General features: G+C 40.6%; 1 protein-coding gene across 1 annotated transcript in view; it reads right to left on the bottom strand.

Moving 5' to 3' along the window:
* The window catches only part of Nf1 (neurofibromin 1), a 666,749-nt gene that overhangs the window by 272,545 nt on the left and 376,350 nt on the right, over positions 1 to 17,854 (bottom strand). The window contains exons 24-25 of the mRNA XM_068225031.1: positions 17,640 to 17,854; positions 11,764 to 11,856 (exon numbers count right to left, since the gene is read on the bottom strand). The exon at positions 17,640 to 17,854 is cut by the window's right edge and continues 42 nt beyond it. Of these exons, the coding sequence (XP_068081132.1) occupies positions 11,764 to 11,856; positions 17,640 to 17,854 (308 nt within the window). The remainder of the gene's footprint in view (positions 1 to 11,763; positions 11,857 to 17,639) is intronic.

The raw sequence follows: 17,854 nt of genomic DNA on the forward strand, positions 1-17,854 counted from the left end.
GTAGGAATTTCATATTCACAGGACATGTTTATTAGTATGTTCTACAGAAACGATTAGCATTTCAATCACCTACGTTCAGCATGTGTCCTGTTGCCTTGTAGGCAGTGGGTCCTCCATGGGCACTGATACCTTGTTCCATGCGCGATGGCATTGATGCATATAAGACGCGAATGGCGTCCTGGGGTATAGCCAATAGCCATCCATGGTGCATTCACCTGGTTCCACAGGTCATCTTTGGTGGTTGGCAGTGGTTCACAGCGCCACACCCGTCGTTTCAACATATCCTACACATTTTCGATTGGCGACAAGTCCGGTGATCGGGCGGGCCAGGGCAACAGTCTGACATCCTGTGACAACAAGAAGGCACGTGTTCATGCAGCAACAAGTGATCGGGCATTATCCTGCCGAAATATGGTGTTTGTGGTGTCGTGCAGAAAGGGTATGGCTACAGGTCACAGGATGTCATTCACGTAGGTCGAACTGGTCACAGTGCCCTGGACACGCACCAACTGTGATTTGTGGTTGTACCCAATAGCAGTCCACACCATAAGGTCTTAAGCTGGTGCTGTATGTCTTGTGTGAATGCAGTCAATGTGATGCTTCTCCCCCTGGCTGTGGCTAACCAAAATGTGGCCATCAGTTTCAAACAAACAGAACCTGGAATCATCCGAAAACGCTATCTGCTGCCATTCCTGTCCCCAGTGACGTCGTTCCATACACCATTGCAGTCTAGCATGTTTATGCACATTAGTCAAAGGTAGGCGGAGAAGTGGACGACGCGCCGGTATCCCAGACCGTAATAAACGGTGACGGACTGTCACTCCTGATAGTGTACAACGTGTTACACTGTTCCACTGTTGCGCCAGAGCCAAGGACGACGCAGATGTGTCCTGCAATGCCATTCGGATGGAAGTCTTTGTTCTCGGAGGGGTGGTCTGGGTGCACATCTGCTCAAGTCACAACAAGAGCTGCACGCACATTTTACCAGTAGGTGGTGGTGCGCCAAGATATCAATGTGGAACATGAACCTGAGGGCCGACATGGTTCAAATGCTAATAATTTTTCAGAACTTTCTAGTGCACATGTCCTGTGAATACGAACTTCCTATCTCTAGTCTTTTAAGGTTTCAAGGTGTTCTGGTTTTCATGAACATGAGTATATTTTCCTAGTCTTTATCTTTCTATATATAACAAGATTTGTCAATTGTTTGTTCCTTTCCATTGCTTATATTGGCCCGTCTGGTTCCTTTCTCCTTTTGAGATTGCCCTGTATAGCCCTTTACCACCTGTATTCATCTTTGTCTGTTCTGTCTCTTCTCTTTTTCCATGCTTGAGCTCGAGCTTCGTGTTACAACTGCTGCTATAGTGGGAAATTTTTGAAATTTTCAATTTAACATGGGGGCTCTTAGAGTGTGGACTGTTGGCATTATTTGGTAAGCTTGGTGTTTTAGATTGTACTGTGATTTACCTAATGTTCAAGGTGTGCTCAGTTGAATGTATACTGCTGTTTTGAAATTGAAGTTGGGTTTCTTGAGGTAAATGAGACCACTCTTGTCAAAGCTCAAAGGATTGATTCTTAGGGTCAGGAGAGGAATGGTAGTTTTTGGAGGGAGGGGTGATATGTACAAGTTAGGGGTCATGCAGTATTTAGGAGGAAGGGTATTGTGATAGTGGTGTATTTTACTATACAGTGATATTTACAGGCTATGTATATGTGCAATTATGTAAGTACAAGATACCTTGAAATTACTACTAGGTATTTACACCATTAGGGTAGTATATATGTACAATATATGTACTTACACTAGTATGTAGGTATCGGGTTAGTTAAGCTATTCTATCAGTTTATTATGTACATATTTACATGTACCCTTAAAGTGTATATTATTAGGGGTGTTTGGTCATAACTGGGTAAGTGCTAAATGTATTTACAGTGATGAGGTTTCTTTGTGTTAAATGGGTGGATTTAATGCAAATTGACAGGGGCAAGTTTTGCAATTTCTGGATAGGTTAGACAACCCGCCTAACTTTTCCTTCCTTCCATCTTTCTTTCTCCCTCTCAAAAGATTGCAATTGGAGTTCTTGTTCTTCTTCGGGTATGAATTTTAGGTTTTACTTACTGATGAGTGTTTTAGGATGACTGAAAACATGGGTTCCAATTGAGATAGCTTAATTCAGGAAACTCATTCGTCAAATTACCAGTGTTCTGCCCTAGTGCGGCATGGACTCATCAGTTGGATACCACACCTTCCCAAGACAGTGGCCGGCTAGCACGCCAGTAGAGACACCACTGCAAGCTACCCTGTGATAAGCATAATGCAGAACAGATTTACTAGGGGAGAATTACATCTCCACTTGCTATATATGCCTTCCCAGACTAGCATGATCAGTGTCTTGGGAAGGTGTGGTATCTACTGAAGAGCCCATGCCACACTGGGGTGAAACACTGGTAATTTCTGATAACTGAGGTTCCTAAATTTTATTTAACTATCTAAATCAGGAGCCATATTTTTGGTCATGTTAGCCCGGGAGGGCATATATAGCAAGTGGGAATGCAATACTCATTTTCAATTAGATACTGGATCACCTGTTTCAATCATCAACCTTGCTACGTACCACAACTTGGGATGGCCGTCTTTCTCTCCTGTTGACGTTCAACTTGTTACTTTTAACAAGAAGAAAATTGATATTAAGGGCCAAATCACTATTCCTGCCAGCTATAAGGATATTCATAAGGTCGTTACCTTGCTTGTAGTCAATAACTACACTGCCTCTAATATTCTAGGCATGGATCTATTCAATTTATTCGGTTTCCAAATTCATGACAACGTCAATGTAGTCTCAGCCTTACAGCCTACCTCTGATGTCACCGATCTCCTCGAACAATTTCCAGAAGTCTTCGACTCTACATTAGGCACAGCCAAAGACTACACAGCTCATATCCAGCTGAAATCAGGAGCCAAGCCTCGCTTTTTCAAAGTGCGTCCAGTCCCACTTGCACTTCAGGACCAAGTTACTCACGAATTACAGAGATAGTTAGCAGACGGTATAACAGTTCCCGTCAATTCCAGTAAATGGGCTACTCCACTCGTCGTAGTTCAGAAGCCTAATGGCAATACTCGCATTTGTGGTGATTTTCGCTCTACCATCAACGCTCAGGTTCAAAACAACGGTTTTTTTCAATTCCAAGTCCTCACGACTTATTTCGCCGTTTAGCCGGTGGACAGTTCTTCTCCAAAGTTGATCCCAAAGAAGCCTATCTGCAGCTACTTTTAGACGAAGAATCCAAGCAGTGTCTCACGCTGAATACCCCTCTTGGACTTCTCCAGCTAAAGCGCCTACCTTGCGGAGTCTCTTCCTCCGCTGCGATTTTCCAGTGCTATTTAGCACAGCTTACCGCCTCCATTCCCGGTTGTGCTAACTATCTGGATGACAATCTTGTGACTGGCAAAGATCATCAAGAGCACCTGCATAATCTGCGCCTGCTCCTCACCAAATTGAAAGAAAATGGCCTCCGAGTGAACCTCGCTAAATGTACGTTCTTTCAACCTCACGTTCACTACCTAGGTCATATCCTTGATAAAACTGGCATTCGACCTAACGAACGGAACATCTCTGCCATTGTCAACATGCCCGCACCGCAGAACATTAAGCAGCTCCAATCATTCATAGGCAAAGCAAACTATTATAGCAAGTTCATTCCACGCTTCGCTTCAGTAGCAGCTCCTCTGAACGCCTTACGCAAGAAAGGTGCTAAATTTCATTGGTCTCAGCAATGTCAACATGCCTGGCAGACTATCAACAAGGCCCTTGTCCACGCTGTCAAGCTGACTCATTTTCAGCCCGGTAAGCTCCTCACTCTCGCCACGGACGCGTCTGATTATGGACTCGGCGCCGTTCTCTCCCAGAAGGATCGTCACGGACAAGAACGTCCTATAGCCTTCGCTTCGAAGACACTCAACGAGCATCAACGTCACTACTCTCAAATCGAGAAAAAAGCTTTAGCTATTATATTTGGTATTCGCCGTTTCAACCAGTATCTCTATGGCAACAATTTCCTCATCATTACTGATCACAAGCCTCTTGTTCACTTATTCCACCCTGGTAATAAGATCCCTGAACGTTCTCTACGGAAACTGCAAAGATGGTCCATATTTCTGTCTGACTACTCCTATCAGATAGTCTATCATAGCACATCCCAGCATTGTAATGCTGATGCTCTCTCTCGCTTACCTGTAGGTCCTGATACTACTTTTGATTCTCAAGAATCTGCATGTCTTCAGTTAGACATAGGACTTGAAGACGCAGTCTCCAGTTTTCCCATTGACGCTACTTGCATCGCCAAAGCGACTGATAAGGATAGTACACTAGCTACAGTACGTACTTATATCCGCAATGGTTGGCCTCTTCAAACCAAGCTTCCTACCAGTCTTGCACCTTATCAGCGTCTACAGCATCGTCTCACGACTCGAGCCGGAGTAATACTAATGGAAACAGGCACCCTCTTCCGAGTGGTTATCCCACTTAGTGTACGCAGACAAGTTCTCGACTTATTACATGAAGGTCATTGGGGAATATCACGCACCAAGCAACTCGCTCGTCAACACTGCTATTGGCTTGGTATTGACGCCGACATTGAGCGACTCATCCGCCACTGTGACCCGTGTCAGATACATAAAAACGCACCGTCATCTGACCTTGCAGCACTTCAATTCAAGCCCAGATGATGAGATGGTAATAGCAAACTAATATATAAATAATTATTGGTATTAATCATAATAGTATATATTATGACTGCAGAAGCAACAGACCTTAAATGAAAGATCAATGACAAAAGTACCTTTTCATAAATCAAGATTAAGATACTTTCAACAATCTAACCTGAATGCTGGAACTAGTAGGCAATCAAAAAATCAGGAGCAATGGAGATAAGTAACATTCAAGACAAAATAGTGAATTAACACGAAGCATGAAAGGTAGGACGCTGCAGACTTTTACATATTAATACTTGTTGATCTACCAATGTATCTTCAAATTATTCTTACCGTCTGAATCAATAATGAATTTAATATATACTGGTTTCAGAGGTAGGTAACCCAACTAACGCATACATCATAGTCATACGAAAAACATTAGTACCTGCTCCTTTATAGCCTTAGTACAACCATACCGTTTATATAATTCTTGCGAATATGGTATAAATCATTAAACGCAGTGTTATTTCTATTACTTAAAACTATAATGAATGTGTAAAATGATCACAGCTGCGAATAACACTATCTTAGGTTTGGACAGGAAGTGTCTAATAATAATAATGTTATTTGCTTTACGTCCCACTGACTACTTTTACGGTCTTCGGAGACGCTGAGGTGCCGGAATTTAGTCCCGCAGGAGTTCTTTTACGTGCCAGTAAATCTACCGACACGAGGCTGTTGTATTTGAGCCCCTTCAAATACCACCGGACTGAGCCAGGATCGAACCTGCCAAGTTGGGGTTAGAAGGCCAGCGCCTTAACCGTCTGAGCCACTCAGCCCGCCTAGGAAGTGTCTATAAGGGCTACAAAGTGCTAGCAATGCCCCAAGGCTTGCGGTAGTTCAGGTGGCAAAAGCATGCGTCACTGCCGTACCATCAGCCAAGCTGTGTGGTAGAAGGTTCAAGTCACAGGGCTGTACAATTTTTTTTCGATTACTGCAGTTTACAGTGACTGTAACATGGCCGCATATCAATCTGTTCCAAAGAGTGAATTTTTATTTGGTCCTGGAAAGGATCGTTTTTATCCGATGTTACGTAACCAGGTTGGACTACGACGTGATGGTCTGTAGGCAGGGTACCCTGCATATTCAGAGTAACAAGTGTTCGAAATGTTGACCACTTTAGAGAACTTTTTCCCATTACAGAGCACGTGGCATACATGTTAATTCGACCATACTCTCTCCACAAATTAGTAACAATTCAACGTACTCTTCATACAAATACATTGTGAGGAAATTAATAAGTGCTGTTATGTGAACTGGTAGGTATGGATTATTATTTGTGTGCGCTGGACTTTGGAGGTTGTGGATTCGAATCGCATGCTGGCCGTCCTAAGAATGGTTTCCCTCGGATTCCCATTTTCAATACCAGGCAAATGCCGGGACGGTACCTTAATAAAAGACCAAGACTGATTTCCTTCCCAATCGTTTCCCAACCCATCCCTAAGGAGAAGACGCTAAATCAGAGAGTGTACAAACCAATAGCAAAAATTGTATCCCCACTAAAATGGAGCACCTCTGTTGTTCAAAAAATCTGTCTTGTACTGGATTCGAACAACTCAGCTGCTGATATTCACACACCTCGTGCTCCAGCCCTTGACTGATTCAGCCATGTAGTCAACCTTGACTGATTCAGCCATGTAGTCAACATACATGATGCTTGCTAGGGATTTAGTATTTATGTATGGCTATTTCACCTCGAAAGTTAATTTCCAAGTCAAAGTCTTCAATAATGGTATACAGTGCCCTTTAACTTTTTTACACTATAGAACATGTGGTATAACCTATTAATTCGATCTATTATGGGTACCTGTGTTATTTCAAGGTGCAATAAATCACATGTTTGCAGAATGGTCTTTAGTATTTGGCACGGAATTGTGCATAGTCGTTTTTCCTTTGCTAGGTCCATGGATCAGCTTACTGTGATGACATACAGGTAGGGGAGAGCCTTCATCATCATTTCCCTTTATCCAGCTGTAGCCGGGTAGGGGAAATATGGTTCCTCTCCACTTTCGTTGGTCTTTCCACCACTCCTCCAACACTGTGTCCCAGTCCAGGTTTCTTTCTATAATGCTGCGTTGGATGGTATCCTTCCATCTCAATCGTGGTCGTCCACGGCCTCTCCTTCCTTGGATTTGCATTTCCATCACCTTTTTTTGGCATTCTTTCGTCGCTCATTCGCTTTATGTGCCCAAACCATCTTAGTCGGCTCTTCTCTATTCTATCATTCAATCTTTCCACTCCAATTTCTTCCCGGATTTTCTCATTCCTTATTTTGTCTCTTCTACTCTTCTGTATCATACTCCTCAAGTCTAATCTGACCTTTTCCTTCTTTCTCCCCTCTAGTCATAACAAGAGTTTTACTCTTTTCTACACTTATTTTCAATCCACATTCTTCGATCTTCCCATTCACCACATTCAACTGTTCTTGAACCTTCCTGTTGTCTTCTCCCCAAATCACAATATCATCTGCAAATAACATCATGTTCATTTCTCTTCCTCCATATGCTGCTTTTGCAGTTCTCATGATGTCATCCATTACTATTGTAAACAGGATTGGTGATAGAACACTTCCCTGTCTCAGCCCACTAGTTATTTTGAACCAACTTGTCCTGCCAACTTGTGTTTTCACGCAACTACAACATTCCTTATACAATGCCTTATCAACTATAAAGATAAATTTCAAGTTATTTGATGTTCATAAAACTAAATTATAAGGATCTTCAGATTATAAGCGTTATTTGAATTGCCTATCTCTGAAAAAATGAGGGGTTGGATACAAGCTCACAGCCGGGTGCCCCTAACCGCATGGCCAACTCGCCCGGTATAATATCACTTAAGTCAACGTTAGGGATGTTTTAATGTCTGTGTTTTCCGGGCTTTTAGGGAATTTATTTCAAATGCTAACAATCCCCAAAAATTGTAAAGAAAAGTATTAGAACAGCTATTCATGAAACTGCCATGGAAAGTGATCTCTTATGTTACGAGCAAGAGGTTAACATCTGAGACGCAGATAAGAGTGGAATTTTAAAATGAGTAATGTAATCTTCTCACTTTGGTGGCTGTTGCGTACAATATGTTATTTCATACTATGGTGAAATACCTTATTGTAAATTATTTAATTATAAATAATTTTAACATGTCATCATGCAAATCATCCATGTTTGACTCATCAGTACCGAGCTCGATAGCTGCAGTCGCTTAAGTGCGGCCAGTATCCAGTATTCGGGAGATAGTAGGTTCGAATCCCACTGTCGGCAGCCCTGAAGATGGTTTTCCGTAGTTTCCCATTTTCACACCAGGCAAATGCTGGGGCTGTACCTTAATTAAGGCCACGGCCGCTTCCTTCACACTCCTAGCCCTTTCCTGTCCCATCGTCGCCATAAGACATATCTGTGTAGATGCGACGTAAAGCCAATAGCAAAAATAAATTTTAAAAAATGACTTATCAGTAGAGCCCGGATTTCCATGCAAATGCATGTTTTTCAATAAGCTGGCTACACTTCTCAAAATTTGCAAATATTCGTTTTACGACTTAACAATTCCAAATAACCGTCCTTTTTCCGTGCATGTTTGCATGTTTTGGCCATTTTAGGAGAAAATTCATGCATAATGCATATTTGGAAGATTTTGGATTTAATAACAAATATTTGAAAGTTTAATATTGCATAATATGACTTTTATTCTGATTTTGATGCATATAAATTAACATGCATGATAGTGCCATTTCTGAATGTTAGTGTGCAGAATTTGGGACAATCTTTCCACGTTATAGGCTATAGTATGTCTATTACTGAGAGACGGAGAAAATGTATTCCTGGCCTCCTATGTGACAATCAAAGTTAGTAGCCTACATATGGTACAAGTCCTATAATCCAATTAAACAAACACTTTCTTATCTGTTGCTTGAGTAAATAATGACGTATTTCGGAAGTCCCCACGTCAATATGTAATGCTTAGGAATAAGGTTTCCCAGTTTTACAGTTGTACATTGCTATAAATTGAACCGTAAATTGTGCATTAATCATTGACGGCTCATTTTTCGTCTGTTAGACGAACAAAAGAAAACTTGTATCGCACTTCTGTGGCGCCGTGTTACTGGGATAGCAGCTTACAAACTCTGGTTTTTCATTGAACCCTCTACCGTTGTTATCTTGGAATGTCCTACCCGGTACCCCTCACTCGTCACACGTCTTTGTTAACGCAGTTATTGAGGGCATTCAAATGTGTCTGCAATCATCGCATGGAGAAGTAGCTGCCGCAGCTAGAGATTTGAACAAATTAATTAGTTCAAATCCTGATTTTGAATTCTTCAAGCTTATAGAAGACGTGTTATGGTGAAAATGCAAAAGATGTACAATTTGCCCTCATTTTGTCCAAATGTCTTCATTGAAGTATGCATCTATCACTTCCTGTGATGTAAAAAGATCATTTTCTGTGCTTAAGAATGTGGTGACAGATAAACGGATGGGCTTAAATCAAGACAATTGGGAGAAATTAGGGTAGTTTCTGTACAATGTTTCAAAAGGAACTGAATTTTGATGGTGCATATTTTCCAGTTTATTGTGCATGTTTTGCCATATGATAGTGCATGAATGCATGCATTTTTTGAGATTTGATAGTGCATGGAAATCTGGGCTCTACTTATCAGTAATGATTGTTCTGTTGTATGTTACTAATAAAGATATAAGAGTTATGTACATGGGGTTATGTGGCAATAAAACATCAAAATTAATGTTATTTGAAGCAGTAAATAGTCCACTAAGCTACCACAGGCATAACAATGATCATTCGGTCCTGGATTAATGAAGGTATCATAAAATTTATGATACACTGCAATATATGCTATATTGATCTGTCGAAAATGGATTAACCTGTACAGTAGTCAACATGATGATGGCAGGATATTACTTGAGCTGGAAATGCAAAGATGACCTTTTCGTTGTAGATGGGTACGGAACCACAATGTTACAATCAGACGAAGAAACAATTCAACAAGTTAGTTTTTCTCTGATTCATAATCTCTCTGTGATTATGTTACTATAAAGCAGAATTCAACCCATCAGAGATGATTTCTAATAAAACAGAGCGGAAAGTAATTACAGTATGGTAGTGTCATTTTCCGTATGGGAAGAAGGCAATTACATCTTAGTATAGAATAAAAATATTCTTCTTCACATTTTTACATGTCCAGCAACAAAAGACAAGAGGACTTCTAACCGTTATTTATCCACTGACATAAATAAAACAAATTCTCTTTGAAGAAGGCAGTTTTCCTTCCCTTCTTGTTCTTTAGATGTGTCTTGATTTAGCCGTCCTTTAAACAACACAACAACCAAGCAACAGAGATATCATCCTGATAGTCTCTCTTAATATTCAGAAGATATATTCCTTTTTGCTAGTGGCTTTAAGAGATAAGAATTTCATAGTGTTCTGTATTGAAGTGAGTTCACTATTAAGTTGAAAGAAGATATATGATGGTTCAACCTTTCAATAATATTCAAATAAGAAATATGAATTTTACATTCCTACTTAATTATAACTGGTACCGGTTTCGACCAGTATTCTTGGTCATCATTAGCCGATCACGTGTAAAATGTATAAAAGACAATGCACAGGTAAATAAAATGTGAAGTTTATACAATTCTGTCAGTTGTTGTTTGTGAAGCACTAAAACACTTCAGGGAGGAAGCACTGTGTGTTTTTTTGGGTTTTTTTTCTGCTAGGGGATTTACGACGCACCAACACAGATAGGTCTTATGGCGACGATGGGATAGGGAAGGCCTAGGAGTTGGAAAGAAGCGGCCGTGGCCTTAATTAAGGTACAGCCCCAACATTTGCCTGGTGTGAAAATGGGAAACCACGGAAAACCATCTTCAGGGCTGCCGATAGTGGGATTCGAACCTACTATCTCCCGGATGCAAGCTCACAGCCGCGCGCCTCTACGCGCACGGCCAACTCGCCCGGTGCACTGTGTGTTGAAATTTCAACCAAAGTGTTTTAGTGCTTCACAAACAGCAGCTGACGGAATTATTTAAACTTCACATTTTATTTACCTGTGCATTGTCTTTTATACTTATTTGCGATCGGATGACGACGACCAAGAATACTGGTCAAAAACGGTACCAATTATAATTAAGTAGGAATGTAAAACTTACATTTCTTATTTCAATAGTATTGAAAGGTTGAACCATCATATATCTTCTTTCAACTTAATAGTGGCTTTACGTCACACCGACACAGATAGGTTTTATGGTGACAATGGGACAAGAAAAAGCTAGAAGTGGGAAGGAAGTGGCCGTGGCTTTACTTACGGTACAGACCCAGCATTTGCCTGGTGTGAAAATGGGAAACCACAGAAAACCATCTTCAGGGCTGCCGACAGTGGGGCTCGTACTTACCATCTTCCGAATACTGGATACTGGCCACACTTAAGCGACTGCAATTATTGAGCTGAGTATTCAGAAGATAATATGGTAGTCAAACAAACTGTCATATTCGTTGACTGATACAAAGCTTACTCCAACATACTGTCAATCAATTTAATAATTTTTTTTTCCTCAGATTGAAATGGAGATGAGCTGGGCTGGACATGCAACAGGATCTAAATACCCAGAAATCGATGAAATATGGTAACAGAGTGGTATCCAAGAGATGGAAATTGGAGAAGAGGATGTTCACTCCCTAGATGGCCTGATACAATGAAGTGAGACTATTGACTGTTCTAGATAAAAAAACCTAGAAGATGATGGGGGGAAGCTTTTACACCGAAAGTGGATTGATCATGTTCTGATGATGATATTGATGATTTCCTTGTAGGAAATATTTAATAAGTATAAGTTTGTAAATGATGGAATACCTCAAAATACCACATTACCCTATCATTTAACCCCAATATCCTTCATTAAAGCACCAGATAAAGAACATTTCACCTTCTGTCCCGATATTAGTAAAAGTAGTTACTGATCCTATACATTGATCATACAGATGTTACGGACCAGCATGGAACTTACTTTTCAGCTGAAGAAAGTATGGCATCAAACACTTTCTGTGTGAGTGCCACTAAGTTCCTACGGTTCTCCTCAATATCTTCTGATGCATCCAATCTGAAAGGAAAATAGTGTTTTCATTATTATCTGGGAAAATAAAATAAATATATTCCAGAATTACACTCCAAGGCATACAAATGCCAAAAAGTTCACAGTTTTACAAAGTAAGTTATACAGATAATATTATATGATCAGAAAGTTTGTACTTCCTTTCTCTCAGGCATGATTTAGTCAACCAGAAACAATTACACAAGTTTCATAATCACCCAAGGACATCAGTACCATTCCATTCAAAGTATGTAGGAACTTGTACACAGAACAAGTTTTTCTATATATGTCACAGTGGTGAGCAATTGACTGACAAAATCTCAATCCTAACTGTAAGGTTAATAATAATAATAATAATAATAATAATAATAATAATAATAATAATAATAATAATAATAATAATAATAATAATAATAATAATAATAATAATAATTTTCCTGAATGCACCCTACAGTTGTATTTTGCATGTTCATTTGTATAGGATCTTAACCCATACCTTGACAGTACAGTAGATCCATTTATCAAACATCTCTTTACAATCTAAGATAACCATTCAGTAATTTCTACCAAGTGTGGAAGAACATGTCAAAATGGAAACAAAATGTTGCATGTATTCATTCCAATGATCAATAGCATTTTTGCCACAAAGAATATGTGTTCTTAGCTCGATCATGGGTACTGAATTAGAAAATGAAATAAGTTTTCGCCTACTGGGCTCAGTTTTCTTGTGACACGCTTCCCACTAACTATCGAAAACCTTGATAACGCTGCCTATTGGTTATTCTGCTGTGGCTTAATTTAATTATTTAGCAGATGTAATTGTTGAAAAACAAATCAAAATATGTTCAAGGAATTCCTATACATGGACCTCAGTTCAGAAGCCCACCTCCAGGAAATGCAGGTGGTTTGGCAATATTGCCAATGACTCATCCTCGATCAGGTAGAATCGTGTTGTGTTTGTTGCTAGTTGTGTTTCAGCATTGAGAATTCTGACAGCATGGGAACTGACTTGGAAACAACTGCTTATTATTCTAGGTTTGTGTGAGAGTTTGTATTTTGTGTTAATTCAGGAGAAGAAATGCTGCGTACCTGTGTAAATAGCCCAAATTATTTTTGTTATATGTGTGGAGAGTTAACTCTCAAATTGCAAATACAAAAGTGTAACGAACTTTATTTTGGGTGAAAGGTTGGCGACCAGGACAATGGGCCCCCACATATGCTGTTTAACATGTGATACTCTCGTGACAAGCTGGTTAAAAGGATCACGTCACACGTCCTTTGCTGTTCCCACGATTTGGAGGGAACTTCCAGATCACACAAAAGACTGGTATTTCTGTCTGACAAAAATAGCTGGACGAACAACTATGAGGACTGTATATCACAGTGATTGAAGATGATCTAGGAACCTATGTTGGAACTTTCATTTACGTTCATTTAGTAGGAAATGTAATGGGGTTTGGCAATACTTTCTGTTTGGTCATTTCTTATGATTGTTCCTACTGAACTTTATTCACCCAATCATAGCCCAGTGTGCCACTATAAAAGAAAGTGCCAGCTGCCAGCTAAGGATTATCTCGACTGTGTGATCAACGGACGAGGTTCTTCTCTCGCTTAAGGCAGCTGGTGTGATCAGGCAACAAGTAAAGTAAGCTTATTCATCATAGATCATTTAACTCTACAGAACATTAAGTAGCTAAAGAAATTTTCGAAATTTAATTGCATCTTTCACTTTTCGGTCATTAATACTCCTTCCTTCTAGTCACAATGTAGTATAAGGTTATCCTCTGTTTCTCTGGGCCTTGTGCCCGATTAGGTTTCTTCTTCTTTTTCTTTTCTTCATGGGGCCGCTAAAAATTAGTTCCTAATTAGCGTCGACTTCTAAGATCTTTTGCTATTTTTGTTTCCCTTCATTCCCACCTAGATATACCTGTTCCCTTCACAAAGCTGCAGGTTGTTCTTATTGGGTCTTCTTGGATTTTTTCTCTCTCTTCACCTGGTAGTCCTAGAGTGGAGAGTCTGATTCTACCCAGCACCTCACATTCGAAAAGTATGTGTTCAGCTGATTCCTCTGCTTCATTGCATTTCCTACATATATTGTCTTTTATTACTCCAATTCTATGTAGGTGTTTTTTCAGATGGCAGTATCCTGTCAACAGTCCTACTACCCATCTTATATTTTCTCTGCTGAGTTTCAACAGTTCTTTAGTATGCTTCTTGTTTGGTCCTTTTATCAGTTCCTTTGCAAGCCTGCATCCTGGAGTATTTTTCCAGTTCTCCATTTGTTTCTTTTGAACCCATTTTCCTATGTAGAGTCGGACTTGTCCCTAGGAAATTCCCTGTACAGGTTCTGGGCCTACAAAATATGTTTCTGCTCCTTTCCTGGCCAGTTTATCTGCCTTTTCATTTCTTTCTATACTTGCATGGCCTGGTATCCATATTATTTTGACAATGTTGTACTTTGAGAGCTTCAGGAGAAGTGAATGGCAATACCAAACAATTCTGGATGTTATCCAGACTGCTTCTAGTGCCTTAATGGCCGCTTGGCTGTCTGTGAAAATGAAAATTTTCTTATTCCTATAGTTCATTTTCAGATTTTCTTCAAGACATGTAGTGATAGCTATCACTTCAGCTTGAAAGACTGTAGTGTGTTTGCCCAGGCTCGTCTGGATTGCTCTCTCAGGTCTTCCCCATTGATCCCTCCTCCTGTGCCATCCACAGTCTTTGAGCCATCAGTCCACCACACTATAGGCCTACCTTCTTTTTCAGTATTCCATTTGTTGATATCCCAGTCTTCTTTTTTTATTATCTGGGTTTCAAACTGTTATTCAAAGCTGTACTTTGGTATCATATGATCAGAAGGCATGTGTAGAACTTCCTCTGTTATTACTCTGTTAATTTTACAGTGCCCTAGATTGGGCCCTTGTGCATTCCAGCACTCTTGATTGTGCCAATCTATATGAACCCATTCTAGCCTGTCCTTTTATGAAATTGCATAGTAATGGGAGGTCTAGTAGAGTATTCAAGGCTTCTGTCGATGTAGTTCTCACGGCCCCAGTTATGGCCATGTATGCCATTCTCTGTAGGCTACCCAATCTACTGCTGACTTTTCCTTGACTTACTTTCTGCCCGATTAGGTTTTATTCTTATGCTATTCTATAGGATTGCTTGGTGCTTTTCAGCATCCCTGCTCTCTTTTTTGTGAAGTTGGCCTCTCTTCCAAATTTTCCTGATCCTTTGTGATTTAACTTGTTCTTTATAGCACGGGCTTTGCTCCTGATAAGTTGCAGATTATTCCTGTTACTGTGTGTATTTCTGTTGGCTTCCCAGACAAATAAAAGGGCAACGAGTATTCAATAAAGTTTATTCTGATATGTGGTATGTGATCAATCACAACTGAGTGCCTGAGTAAGAGAAGTGGCTAACCCACATGCATCAGTTAACTGGAGCAGAGTGGCGAGAGCGACATATAGTTACTTATAATACCAATATAAATGGTCCGTTATTGGACATTATAAATTTTCCAGCTAACTCATTCCTGCTTGCCAGCGTTTCGCCCCCGTGTGCTAGGGAATCAACATCTATATCATCTGATGGCCAAGCAGGCATCAATTTTTGGTAGTGAGACAAAGTCTCTCATAGTGCATTGGCACTGCCAGTGGTTCAAGCAGCCTACGCGGTGGCCTAAACGGTGTGCGCTAGCCACGTGTCTTGGTGGGTGTGCTAGGTGCCAACTGACGAGCCCCCCCTGACCCGGCCGGGAATTGAACCTGGGGCCGCCGGGTGAGAGGTGGACACGCTGCCCCCTACACTGCGGGGGCGGACTTTGCTGAGTCTACTGCCATACATTCCAGCAGTGCATCACGGACTACATTTAAGCCTCAAACCAACTGCTAAGAAAGTGAATGACCGGGCGAGTTGGCCGTGCGGTTAGGGGCGCACGGCTGAGAGCTTGCATCTGGGAGATAGTGGGTTCAAATCCCACTGTTGGCAGCCCTGAAGATGGCTTTCTGTAGTTTCCCATTTTCATACCAGGCAAATGCTGGGGCTGTACCTTAATTAAGGCCACAGCCGCTTCCTTCTAACTCCTAGGCTTTCCTATCCTGTTGTCACCATAGGACCTATCTGTGTCGGTGCGATGTAAAAAAAAAAAACCCAAAAAAACAAATGAAGATCTTGACACCGAAACCCAAGGAAGAAAAAATCCAAATTTACAGTATTACTGTATATACAGTATTACTTTTAAACTAATATCATTTTATTAACGATTAAACTTAAAATAATTTTCTAAGTTAAACTAATATGTAATTAATTTAAAGACTACCGGGCGAGTTGGTCGTGCGCGTAGAGGCGCGAGGCTGCTGCGAGCTTGCATCCGAGAGATAGTAGGTTTGAATCCCACTATCGGCAGCCCTGAAAATGGTTTTCCGTGGTTTCCCATTTTCACACCAGGCAAATGCTGGGGCTGTACCTTAATTAAGGCCACAGCCGCTTCCTTCCAACTCCTAAGCCTTTCCTATCCCATCGTCGCCATAAGACCTATCTGTGTCGGTGCGACGTAAAGCCCATAGAAGAAGAAGAAGAAAAAAATTTAATGACTACAAATTGATGTTTAAATTTTCAATTTTGTTGTGTGGTATAATCGAATAAAACCTTATTTATCTTGAAACTTTTTTTTTTTTTTTTTTTTTTGCTAGGGGCTTTACGTCGCACCAACACAGATAGGTCTTTTGGCGACGATGGGATAGGAAAAGCCTAGGAGTTGGAAGGAAGCGGCCGTGGCCTTAATTAAGGTACAGCCCCAGCATTTGCCTGGTGTGAAAATGGGAAACCATGGAAAACCATCTTCAGGGCTGCCGATAGTGGGATTCGAACCTACTATCTCCCGGATGCAAGCTCACAGCCACGCGCCTCTACGCGCACGGCCAACTCGCCCGGTAAAACTTTGTTTTTGTGAGTTAGCCCCTTCTCTTACTCAGACACTCAACTGTTAACAATTTGTTATGATTTCTTTTTGATGAGAAAAGAAACAAAAAATAGAAAGAAAAGATACAGAGTATGAAAATATATTGTTATTTTCCCATTATATGGTAATTTATTTGTCAAGAACTATGGCCCTGCCTTTTCTTTCCCCCCACCCCGCATCATTATTACAACGTAATGTAGACCAACGTCTTTTAAATGAAAAAGTTATCCAAGCACACGCAGTATTTGAGTTTTAGAAAAGATGGAAATGCCTGTCTGTATGTGTCAATGTAGCAATCATCATTTCATCCTCATCATGATGCGCAGGTCGCCTACGGGAGTCAAACAGAAAGACTTGCACCTGGCGAGCCGAACCCATCCTGGGATATCCCGGCACTAAAAGCCATACGACATTTCAATGTAGCAATGCTGCTACTGGACCAAGTAGACAGAAGCATTCTAAATATGAGAAGGTTTGATTCCAACCTAGAGGTATAGTAATCCTCTCAGTTTAAGATATCTGATGTGTAAGTGGGGCTTAGCCTTCAGCTCCACTGCCTTGCATTGTATTTCAACATTATTAATTAATAAAATACTTTTTTTTTTTTGCTGGGGGCTTTACATCGCACTGACACAGATAGGTCTTATGGCGACGATGGGATAGGAAAGGCCTAGGAGTTGGAAGGAAGCGGCCGTGGCCTTAATTAAGGTACAGCCCCAGCATTTGCCTGGTGTGAAAATGGGAAACCACGGAAAACCATCTTCAGGACTATTATTGTTATTATTGTTCATAAATACAAATACATTCATATGTAAAACACCATACCAACCTCGCTGGATCAACTTCAAAGCTCTGGTTGGTGTCTTCTAGTAACGGTCTAATTAATGGTTCCAAGAGACTTTGCAAATAACTAGCACCATAAATCTTGAAACAAAATGCCATGATTTTGCTTCCCAAAGAATTTCCACGAAATAGCGTTTGCATGCAATCAGAAACTTCCACTTCTCTGTAGAACATATTCCAGAGCAAAGGAGACAGAAGGTG

The sequence above is a fragment of the Anabrus simplex genome, chromosome 1, assembly GCF_040414725.1.
Source record: "Anabrus simplex isolate iqAnaSimp1 chromosome 1, ASM4041472v1, whole genome shotgun sequence".
Taxonomy (NCBI): domain Eukaryota; kingdom Metazoa; phylum Arthropoda; class Insecta; order Orthoptera; family Tettigoniidae; genus Anabrus; species Anabrus simplex.